This window comes from Patella vulgata, chromosome 1 (genome assembly GCF_932274485.2).
Source record: "Patella vulgata chromosome 1, xgPatVulg1.2, whole genome shotgun sequence".
In the NCBI taxonomy this organism is placed as follows: Eukaryota; Metazoa; Mollusca; class Gastropoda; family Patellidae; genus Patella; species Patella vulgata.
Genome location: NC_065879.2, coordinates 94,691,251 through 94,703,841, shown reverse-complemented (window position 1 = coordinate 94,703,841; position 12,591 = coordinate 94,691,251). Strand labels below are relative to the sequence as shown.

The following is a 12,591-nucleotide window of genomic DNA, read 5'->3' as shown; positions in this document are numbered from 1 at the left end:
CATAACTACTTTTTAGAAGAAGACCAAAATTTTTTCAACAAGGTTTCCATTTATTTTAAATATTTATTCAGAAATAATTCCGTGTATAACACAAGCAAAAAATTTTTTGTAAGCAGATTAATTGAAGTATTTGATTCAACACGCTCTATAGTAAGCATAGAAATTTGGTATATGTTTAGTTAGCACTCTATGATTTTTTACGAGCACTCCAATGTATACACGGGACCTCGGTTTTTCGTCCCATCTGAATGACTAGACAGCTGTCCTTGTCAGGCCCTCCGTCCTGCCCCACTGACAAGGGGAAACCACATCGGGAAACCAATCAAAAGGACAAATATGACCCTGCTGATATTAAATAAAAACATTTATTTGTTTTTGTAAATATTTTATTCTCAAATGTGGATGTACCAATGCTCTAGTCTGTTTTCATAAATATTTTATTTAATTATACATTTAAAAATACCTTAAGACACTGTAAAACAAACATCTTTAACACAAACAATGATATTATAGTTAAATTCATCATACTATAAGATATGTATCTTTAACATAAACAACATTATAGTTCAATCGATCATACTGTAAGATATGTATCTTTAACATAAACAGCGACATTATAGTTCAATCGATCATACTGTAAGATATGTATCTTTAACATAAACAGCGACATTATAGTTCAATCGATCATACTGTAAGTCATGTATCTTCAACATAAACAATGATATTATAGTTCAATCGATCATACTGTAAGATATGTATCTTTAACATAAACAATGATATTATAGTTAAATACATCATACTGTAAGACATGTATCTTCAACATAAACAATGATATTATAGTTCAATACATCATACTGTAAGACAGAGGACAGGGAGAAAATCCAAAATTAATATCACAGCAAACTGTATGGCATATGCCCATCTTGATTAGCTCAGTTTTTAAACCCATTTCATTTATTATATGGAATGTCTTCTTATGCTTCCTTACATGACACTCCCAAAGCGAAGTCAACTTTATTGCCAAGAGTTACTCCTCTTTTAGTCTCGGATAACAGGACGGAATTATTTCAATCATAGCTGATACCGCAATAAGACTAATTTAATGGGTTTTTTAAAAAATCTTCAAATGTTCAAAATATTTTTTTTTTGTCGATATCCGAATTACATTGTCTTTCAAAATTCATTTACCAGCAACTCGAGACTCATGCATTCTAAATTTGCATGAAAGCAAGGACGGTCTAAATCTATTGGGAATATGTTGAAAAATGAAAACAAGCACATGGTCAAATAATGTCTTTTTAAAATGGGTGTAAAAATGTATCCCAATTAGTTCGGAAGAAAATCCCTAAATATTTTAGCTACATCACGATTAAAATGTGTCTTAAATAGCTAAGGAGAAAATTCCTAAATATTTGAGCTACAATATCGATAAACACTTTCCTGTTTCGTATTTATCAGGTGTTTATTGTCTATTTAACCATGCTTGAATTACCCATTAGAAGAACTCAGATTCTAATGATTCAAGCATGGTTAAAGCGAAAATTTCATATTTTCTAAGAAAGTCAAAACATAATTATTTCTATGTCTTTTGCTCAATAGGTTATCAACTCACTATTATACGATCATAGGTGTCATTCTCACACTTAAAACTTATTTACACAGGAAATAACAACACAATTACCTCCCTTGTTTTCCTATTGAAAACAATGGTCAGCCATTTCCTCAACGTTGGAATTTGAAGTTGAAAATGTTTATGGATACCATCTATTTTAAGACTTTATTTTAATAAATTTTAAAAATTTGAAATTCAGCTTTAAATGGACAATAAACCCCCTCTACATAACAAACAGAAAGTGTTTATCTCATAAATATGTCTTCAAGTGTCGCTGCAAATTCCTTTTGGAAGTAAATAATTTACCACAGATATGACATTTAAAAGGTTTTTCACCTGTATGAATTCTCATGTGATCCCTTCGAGTTCCACTCTGACTAAATGATTTACCACAAACATCACATTTATAAGGTTTTCCTCTGGAATGAGTTTTCATGTGATCCCTTCGAGTTCCACTCTGACCAAATGATTTACCACAAACATCACATTTATAAGGTTTTCCTCTGGAATGAGTTTTCATGTGATCCCTTCGAGTTCCACTCTGACCAAATGATTTACCACAAACATCACATTTATAAGGTTTTCCTCTGGAATGAGTTTTCATGTGATCCCTTAGAGTTCCACTCTGACCAAATGATTTACCACAAACATCACATTTATACATTTCTTCTTCAGTATGAATTCTCATGTGGTCCTGTAGACTGACATTCTGACTAAATGATTTATCACAAACATCACATTTATATGGTTTATCGCGTGTATGAAGTTTCATATGTCGCTTCAGTTTACTAGATTCTCCAAATGATTTACTACAAACATCACATTTATATGGTTTATCGCGTGTATGAAGTTTCATGTGTCGCTTCAGTTTACTAGATTCTCCAAATGATTTACTACAAACATCACATTTATATGGTTTATCGCGTGTATGAAGTTTCATATGTCGCTTCAGTTTACTAGATTCTCCAAATGATTTATCACAAACATCACATTTATATGGTTTATCGCGTGTATGAAGTTTCATATGTCGCTTCAGTTTACTTGATTCTCCAAATGATTTACTACAAACATCACATTTATATGGTTTTTCACCAGTATGAATTCTCATGTGCCTTTGCAAATAATTGCTCTGGGCGAATGATTTATTACAAATATCACAATTTAATAGTTTTTCGCTTGTATGAATTCTCATGTGTCTCCGTAGGTGAGCCTTCTGTGAGAATGATTTACTACAAACTTCACAATTATAAGGCTTTTCTCTTGTATGTATTCTCATGTGTGCCTGTAGAGAACTGCTCAGTCTGAATGATTTATCACAAACATCACATTTATAAGGTTTTTCACCAGTATGAATTCTCATGTGTCTCTGTAGACTGCCACGGGAAATAAAAGATTTACCACAAACATCACATTGATAAGGTTTTTCGCCAGTATGAGTTCTGATGTGTCTCTGTAGATTACCTTTCAGACTAAATGGTTTACTACAAACATCACATTCAAAAGATTTTTCTACTCTATGAGTTCTCATGTGCTTCTGTAGTTTACCATTCTTGGTGAATGATTTACTACAAACATCACATTTATATGTTTTTTCTACTATATGAATTCTGATATGTTTCCGCAGACCGCTACTATGAGTATATGATTTACTACAAACATCACATTTATAAGGTCTTTCCCCAGTGTGAGTTCTGATATGTCTCTGTAGATTTCTAGTGTTAATAAATGATTTACTGCAAACATCACATTTATAAGGTTTTTCGCTAGTATGAATTTTGATATGTCTCTGTAGACAACTACGGTTAGGAAATGATTTACCACAAACATCACATTTATAAGGTTTTTTTCTGGTTTGCCCTTGCTGACTAACATGTATTTCACAGTGTTTTTGTAAATCAGTTTCTAAATTAAATTCTTCATCACACAAATTACACTGATAAGATGTCTTAGTAGTTTTCTCTTTTATTAATTGAACATGACAATATTCATCTACATCAGTTTTATCTTCTTCAACATGACTATATTCATCTACATCATCAGTTTTATCTTCGATAACATGTATTTTATTGTGTTTTCTTAAATCATCATGTTGTTGAAAAATCTCATCACATACAACACACTGATGGAAAGTTTTAACATCATTAGTTTCCTGTAATATACAAAAGTTATAACATCGATAGTTTCCTGTAATATATAAAAGTTATAACATCATTAGTTTCCTGTAATATGTAAAAGTTATAACATCATCAGTTTCCTGTAATATATAAAAGTTATAACATCATCAGTCTCCTGTAATATATAAAAGTTACAACATTAGTTCCATGTAATATATAAAAGTTATAACATCATTAGTTTCCTGTAATATATAAAAGTTATAACATCATTAGTATCCTGTAATATATAAAAGTTATAACATCATTAGTTTCCTGTAATATATAAAAGTTCTAACATCATTAGTATCCTGTAATATATAAAAATTATAACATCATTAGTTGCCTAAAATATATAAAAGTTATAATATCATTAGTTTCCTGTAATATATAAAAATTATAACTTCAAACAACATTTGTAACATGTAAAATGCTCAATTGTTCAAAGGTCCATCCTGTAAGATTTAGATTAAATGGCAAGATACACTCACATTTTGTAAGGGATGGATAGAGAACAAGCTAAAAAAAAAAAAGAAGTTATGGTCTGAAATATGCGAATATCAAAAGGAACCAAGATCTTTAGGATATAAACATATATTTTATGTTTCATTCCAATTGGACAAAAATTGTGACTTATAGAGGGTCCACAATCTTCGTATTACATACTTTTACACTATTTGCATTCAAGCAGTGCCTATTTTGTCGAGCAGTTTCGGTGCGATTTTCCCAAAATTCAAACTCAATCATCATCAGGGTGTAACTGTGATATATTTAAACGTTTTTTTTTTAAAATCGGATCATCAGGGTGCAACGGTAATATATTTAAACTTTTTTTTTCAAATTGGATAAAAATATGACTTAAAGGGACTATCCCTTATTTGAACAGAGTCTCAAAAATAAAAGTCTGAGTATGTATGAAATTTAAACGCCAAAATATAGAGTAATGGTATGGACCTTATCTCAAAATTTCAGCTCAAAATATTGAGTCGTTGGGACGTGACCGTCAAAACTGCTTATCCGGACACGTAACCCTTTTAAGATTTCGGGTCAATTTTTTCATTGGGTGACCTGATAATCGATTTTCGTTCATTGAGAGGTATATACAGTGAATGACCTAAAAGCTGTACTTGATAACAAAAGGTAAACTTCACCTACACATTATTTTTATACAATAAATGTCTGGTTTTATCTAGACACAGCATAATGCAGTTTGGGACACCGGTCTCCATTTCCAGATGAAGACTGATGGGTTTCAGTTATTTGAAAACTTATCACAAATATTGATTTAGTTGCTCGGCCCTTAGGTAGAGGATTTTAAGGGATTTTAAATCAAAATCAAACAGTTTTATTTTCCCAAAAATTATCGGGATTAGCCCTTTAATGTACAATCAGGGGCCATAATCTTATATTTGTGAATATCGAAAGGAACTGAGATTTTTGGGATATAAACATGTCTTTAAATTTTCATCAAAATCGGATAAAAATTTTGACCTCCAGAGGTAATTACATACTTTTACACTATTTGTGTTCAAACAGCTGCTATTTTGTCAGACAGTTTCGGTCCTATTTTTACGAAATTCGAACTCAACCATCATCAGGGTGTAACATTTCAGACCTAAAGAAAGAGAGAGAGAGAAATGGGGTTTAACGTCCACCCGACACAAACTAGGTCATTTCGGGACTAACACATGGGTCAATTTTATTTCCATAATTCGCTTGCGCATAGGGGTCTTTAGCAGTGGGAGGAAACCGGAGGACCCGGAGAAAACCCATGAGGATGGACAGGCGACCCAACTCTGTGTCAAAAACAACCGGGGAATCGAAACCACGTCAGTTGACTCAATGACAGACTTTATGATACTGCGAGCACGTGCTAAATATTCAGCCATCCACCACCACCACCACCCCCCGGGTAAAATTGGCCTCTTCCAGAAATGAAATGAAATGAAATGGGGTTTAACGTCCTACTACTAACCTGGGCTAATGAAGACGGGCATGCGCCATACAGTGTGCTATGAGGGAAATTTTGCCCGGACAGCGGCACTACGGCCTACTCTTATATCGAATTCCAACTGTCAATTTTAATGCGTAATATCTTTATATACATCACTATCGGTAATTGTATCTGTATCGGTCGATATATTTCTGTCAATATCCGATAGTTTTATATCGGTAATTGTATCTGTATTGGCCAATATATTTCTCTGTCAATATCTGATATCGGTAAAGCCGATGGTAGCCATATTGGACCATCACTATTCTAGGCCTTTGTATTTGTGTCAACACTTGAGATGATAATACGAGACAACATTTTACATACCAACAGACACGTATTTTATTCACTCGTTAAATATTCATCTATCTTTCTTTGTTTTATATTAAAATAATAATCGTTGTGTTGTTTTGTTTAATCTAAAATCACCTCACCATTATTTTGTTGACAATTGTTTATTTGTGAAGCTGTTGTAACACAGGATTGCTGATCTATCTCTTCTACTACTGCAAGTCAAGTAAATAGGCTTTCATTTAGTAAACTAGTCTTCGGCCGGGAATAAAGTGACGTCAGCTTCCGGTAGTAGGTTGTACACATGATATAGTTCCGGATCTCTCCAACGCGAATAGTTCACAAAAATGCTATTTCATTTGAAATTCCATTTATTCAGTAAAAATTTCTGATTTCATTATCTTTCGCTCTGTTTCCAAAATGTCGCCTGTAAATTCCCAGAAACTGATATATTCCGTTTATTGGTCATATTCAAATATCAAGGATACGTGCAGGATTCCTTAAGGTCAGATATTTCCCTAGCAACTTTAAAGCTATATCACCCTAGCTACTATTATTACCATAGATCTTTTAAAGCGATATTACCATAGTTACTTTAAAGCTATATTACCTTATCCACGTTAAATTATTTCAGGTCAATTAAAGCTATACTACCATTGCTATTGTAAAGCTATATTACCTCAGCTACTTTAAAGCAATAATACCAAAGCTACTTTAAAACTATATTACTTTACCTGATCCTATATTGTTTCAGCAATCTCATATTACTTTAAAGCTATATTACTTCAGCTACTTTAAAGCTATATTACCATACACCTATTTTAAAACTATATGACCCCGTTACTTTTAAGCTTTATTACCATTGCTACGTTAAAGCTATAATACCATAACTTCTTTAATTTAATCTTTTTTGACAATTATTCTGGATTGAACAATAGTCAGGTTCATACATGAAAAATGTAGGCTTAATCCAGAATGACTGTAAGAAAAGATATTCAGAAGCAATTTTGCCCGTTTCTAAAATCTAAATGTGAATTGCACTTGAAAAAACAACTGATAGAAATGTTTCAATAAATATATTGGTTTTTTTTTCAATAAATTAGTATTTTCTGGTTGTTTTGACCAAAGTGAATTGAACACTGAAAACAAAAATTATTTGTCAATTTAAATCAACATTGATGTTGTGATTTTACTGGGAAAAGATATCCTTCTGATATCCAATATTTAAGAAAAAATATACATTTTATCATTGGTACACGAATCGTGTACCATAATGCGTTGCATTTCAGCGCCATTTGGAAAAAGGGACTCGAAGAACAAGGCTAGACACACTGTAGTGCAGGTATCATTGAATCTTGTGTATCTAGAATTAATTTCTTTCACATTCATTGAATATCAAATCTTTATTTAAACATTCGTAAAAATCATTTAAAATAACCCAGAATCATGTAATTTGTTCTTGTGTCCAGTTTAAAGCTCACTTTGATTAACATGTCACGTTATTACTGTTAGAACTAAATCTGACATACAGGCTTATTGATTACTGTCATACAGGCTTATTGATGCCACGTTATTACTGTCATACAGGCTTATTGATGTCACATGATTACTGTCATACATGCGTATTGATGTCACATGATTACTGTCATACAGGCGTATTGATGTCACATGATTACTGTCATACAGGCGTATTGATGTCACGTGATTACTGTCATACAAGCTTATTGAGGTCACATGACTAACTGTCATACTGGCTTATAGATGTCACGTTATTACTGTCAGAACTACATCTGACATACAGGCTTATTGATGCCACATGATTACTGTCATACAGGCTTATAGATGTCCCGTGATTACTATCAGAACTACATCTGATATACAGGATTATAGATGCCGATAAAAATTTAGACATAATTTAGTGATTTGTATTGTTATGTACTTTTATAAACCTGTAACGGTAAATCTCTTTGATCTTTGGGTATATTCTATGCCTAGAATAACTCGTGTTCTGAAAGTCGGGGGCGGCTTTGGATATATACAGGGAAATCACGTCACATTACATCTGCCATACAGGCTTACTGATGCAGATAAAAGTTTCGACATAATTTAGTGATTTGTACTGTTATGTACTTTTAATAACTCATAATAAGGATATACTTTAACAAGAGCATCGCCAACGCTGCTTTAATTGATATGGTACTGTTTAAAATAAAGAGAATGAAATATGAAACGGTCCCAATAACTGTAATATGACAAGAGGCAAAGAAGGGTAGGCATTAGGCTTGTTTTGCCAAATTTACAGACTAAATATTAACAAAAATGTGGGTGTGACACCGCCCAAGGGGTCGGGGCATGCACCAAAATAAATAGTTGCTATCCTTACAGAATAAGGAATAAATATGGCAAGTTCCATGATGATCCATTCAGAATTGCAGTCTGTAGACAACAAAAACACAAAAATTGGGCGTGGATCTGCCCCTGGGGGTTGGACAAGGACCAACATAAATACAGTAAACTTTGCATACGTCGTATCTAAGTGGACTGACCAATTTTATCCGAGTTAAGCGAAGATCCGAGTTAGCCGAAGAATGCTGTATAAAATTCTATAATGTCAATGTCTGTACTGCGTTTCTTGTGATTGTTTGTGGATAAGTAAATTATAAAATGATGCGTGAACACTGAATAGCTGATTGTATATTATTGAGCTGAGTAAGACATTCCCGTGTTCTGACTTACCCCTACAGCTTTAACTGCTAATTAAAAATCCAAAGTCCGGCAATAGATTACAATTCACTAGTACAACAATTCCCATACATAATATTTTAACATATATAGCGATAATCATATTGACGAAAAACAACAATAGAAGCTGCAGAAGATGGTACAAATAGAAAAAAAACCGTGTCATTTAACAAGGCGGCAACATATTCCGAGGGGGGCTAATAGAAGATCCTCCTGACTTCTACGGCACATTCTGATTGTGAATTCAATAATAAATTACAACTGGATTTAAAATTAATTTATACTGGAGGAATTTCTGAGGGAATCTTTCGATTATATTGTTGGAGCATTGTTTCCTTCTTTATAAAACGGTATATTTTATTAAAATTACATTGACAGCTTATCACTGTCTAGTAAAAAGGCACAGCCAACTTCCCCGTCTCGTGCAGCATGCATTCAATCCATGTATTACAATGCCCATGAAATTATCATGTCTATTATTGTCCGTTGTTGACAGGGGATTTGAGGCAAAATGACAGGGGAAAGTATTATGGGGCTCTGTGCATGGAATACCTAACTGCGTTTTAGGCCATCGGTATGAAACTGACTTAGTCAAATTCTGAACATACTGCCGATCCGACTTAGGCGAAGGAAAAAAAACCGAATTAGATCAAATGGACCGAACATTTGGATCCGAGTTGAGCGAAGATCCGACATAGGAAATCTGAGTTACACGCAGAAATTTAATAAGAAAACCGTGCAGGATCAAAGGGTCCAAACGTTTTTATCCGAGTTGAGCAACGATCCGACTTATACGAATCCGACTTATGCGAGGTTTACTGTACTTACAAGTTACAACCCTATGCTGAATCATTCCTAAATGGATCCAAATCTGGTAATAATTGCAACCTGTACATTTATATCATTTACAGACAAAATATTAACAAAAAGTGGGTGTGGCACCGCCCAAAGCGGGGTGAGCTCATGCACCAAAATCAATAGTTGCCATCCTTAGGGTATAAGGAATAAGTATACCAAGTTCCAAGATAATCCAAAATGGCCTTCAGGTGATAAATGAAAAAATTGGGCATGGCTCTGCCCCTGGGGGTCGGGACATGCACCAAAATCAATAGTTGCCGCCCTTAGGCTATAAGGAATACACAGGCTAAGTCCCAAGCTGATCCATTCAGAATTGCGGCCTGACATCTGTGATAGACATACAGGTGCTGATCTATTTAGAGAATTATATCGTAATCAACATTTAATAACTGATAATCTCGACTTTATTAATTAATCATACAGCAAATAATTAAGTTGACAATAAATGGTGTGTATTTTTGACTGTGTGGTAAGCGTGACCCAATTATTCCATTAAAAAATTGAGTTTGTGTTTGTAAAATAGTACCGGACGTTTCCCTGACTAACACGGATATGTATCTACATACACTATTTTAATGTGTAATAGATTTATATCCACCATTATCAGTAATTGTATCTGTATCGGCAGATATATTTCTCTGTCAATATCTGATGTTGGTAAAACCGATAGTAGCCATATTGGACCATCACTAGTGTAAGTCTCTACCACATGTGAATAATTTACTACAAACTATTATTCACCAGTGTGATTTAATGTGCTTCTGTAGGCTTCTACCCTGTGTGAATGATTTACTACAAACATCACATTTATAAGGTTTTCATGTGTCTTTGTAGATGACTAGGTTGATTAAATGATTTACTACAAACATAAAGTTTTTCTCCTGTATAAATTCTCATGTGTCTCTGTAGATCACAGCGTGTAGTAAATGATCACAGCGTGTAGTAAATGATTTATTACAAACATCACAAACTTTACATTTATATGGTTTTTCTCCTGTTTGCCCTTGCTGACTAACATGTTTTTCACAGTGTTTTTCTAACTCTGTTTCTAAATTAAATATTTTATCACACAAATTACTGTTACATAATCACAGATTATCTATGTTAAAGACGATTCCTGCCAACTTGACACCTGTTCGTTATCGACATGCCTGGAGTTCTTGGTCTATGTGATTATGTAACGATTATGTAAACGTTAACTTGTTGGCATGTTTTATTTTAACTTTCTTTGTCTGATTAGCATGTATCGAATGTTAAACTTGATATGATACATTAGCCAGATGCCTAATAAGATCCTTTGTTTGGAAGGGTTTATAAACCCAGATTAAGAAACAAATAGACAGACAGGTCCGGCCAGGACAGGCCACGCAGGTCTGGAGTTAAGACCGGACAACGGCCATGTAATGTAAGTGAGTTGAGCTAGGACATGGCTCCCTCAATACAAGTTAGTTATGGAGTCTTTAAGTTTTGTACATAATATGTTAGAAGAAGCAGAGAATAAAAGTATTTTAAGATGTTAAACTAGTTTTGTCATCCAGAACCTGATAGAAAGTAATACTGTCACATATTAATTGGCTCCGCTGACCAAAGCAACGTTTGAAGTCCACCACTCGAAGACCACAGGCCACAGATATTAGTTTACACGGGTAAGTCTTTTCCTAATCCTACCATGGCTACGGGTAACTGAAACTACCCCGGCCTTAAGGTAGTTATGGGGGCCGCTTACAAAAGTGTAACTGAACCTTCTGTTGACAGCTACAACTTAATATAAACAGCAAGGTTAACTCACTCTTCCAATTGTAAGTTTAATTTAAGGTCCGGATACTGTACGGAGGGGGATAGGTCGAAGGGCCTTCTATTTCTTACTAATACTAACTCGTCTACCACAGGAATAAACAACTGGATACAGTATGAGTAGGCCTATACAGTTTAATTACAGCATACACAATTGTGATACAGCATACAAAATCGTTGAATGAATATCAACGACATGTGGCGTTGCAAATAAATGAATACTTTTCAATGTCATCTTTTCTTAGTTCTATCGCTTATAATTACAACCATTCTGCATGACTATGATTCTATTCTATTCCTTGGCTCTTAAAGTACATCTTACATCTATTCTCTTCCCATTCCGTCCCACGCTCGTAAGATATCAGTGCCTGCTTAGTCTTAGAAAATGGCCGTCTTTCATGTGCTCTTTGAAAAGGGAATAACCTGTAGACTTTTACTTACATTCCCATGATGCAACGTGACCTACTGTAGAAAAGGATTCTGCAGTCTAAGGGAGACTAATACAATAAACATTGGATACAGCCCACTTAATTTTAAGACATATTAATAAAGGGAGAGTTCAACGACCTTTACATGGCTCCCCTGAAATCATCTAGATTTCACATTAAACCAAAGCACTAATAAAATTAAAATTTGAGACAAAAAAGAAATGATTTACAATTTTACAAATCAACCACTACATGATGTGTAAACCTCATTACTAATACTGTTCTACAAGTAATTATATTATTCACTATAATTGAAACATTAATTGTTCATATTTGACACACTTAGTCTTCTTCACCATTTGTTTTGAATAATAACTTCCAAATTCCAAAATACTGCCATCACTATATTGTGAGTGTGTGAAAAGTCATAAAAGCATATTTTTTTTAAAACATTAAATTATTACTACTTTAAGAACTTTAGAGAAATATGACTTGAAATTAATAAATTTCAGTAAATAGTCTTTTATAATTTCACCCACTCTTTACAGTATTTCACTGCAGTTTTATCACATGCTTATATTGCCCATTACACACGATCATATTCTTATGATCTTTAACACATATTTGATCACTACTTTCCAAAATTCGAATTCTAATAACCACGTTTCTCTTCAACTTGAAATCTTCGGCTTATGAAGGCTTCTTTCAGGCTCATAATGAAGG

General features: G+C 33.6%; 1 protein-coding gene across 1 annotated transcript; it reads right to left on the bottom strand.

Moving 5' to 3' along the window:
• Window positions 1–466: 466 nt before the first annotated feature.
• On the bottom strand, window positions 467–3,314 carry LOC126817242 (zinc finger protein 431-like). The gene has a single exon (XM_050544047.2). The coding sequence runs from the start codon at window positions 3,138–3,140 to the stop codon at window positions 1,863–1,865; it is 1,278 nt and encodes a 425-aa protein (XP_050400004.2). The 5' UTR covers window positions 3,141–3,314; the 3' UTR covers window positions 467–1,862.
• Between the last annotated feature and the right edge of the window lie 9,277 nt (window positions 3,315–12,591).

Excerpts from the sequence above, each read along its gene's own strand:
- LOC126817242 (XM_050544047.2), bottom strand. The coding sequence starts at position 3,140 with ATGAGAACTCATAGAGTAGAAAAATCTTTTGAATGTGATGTTTGTAGT.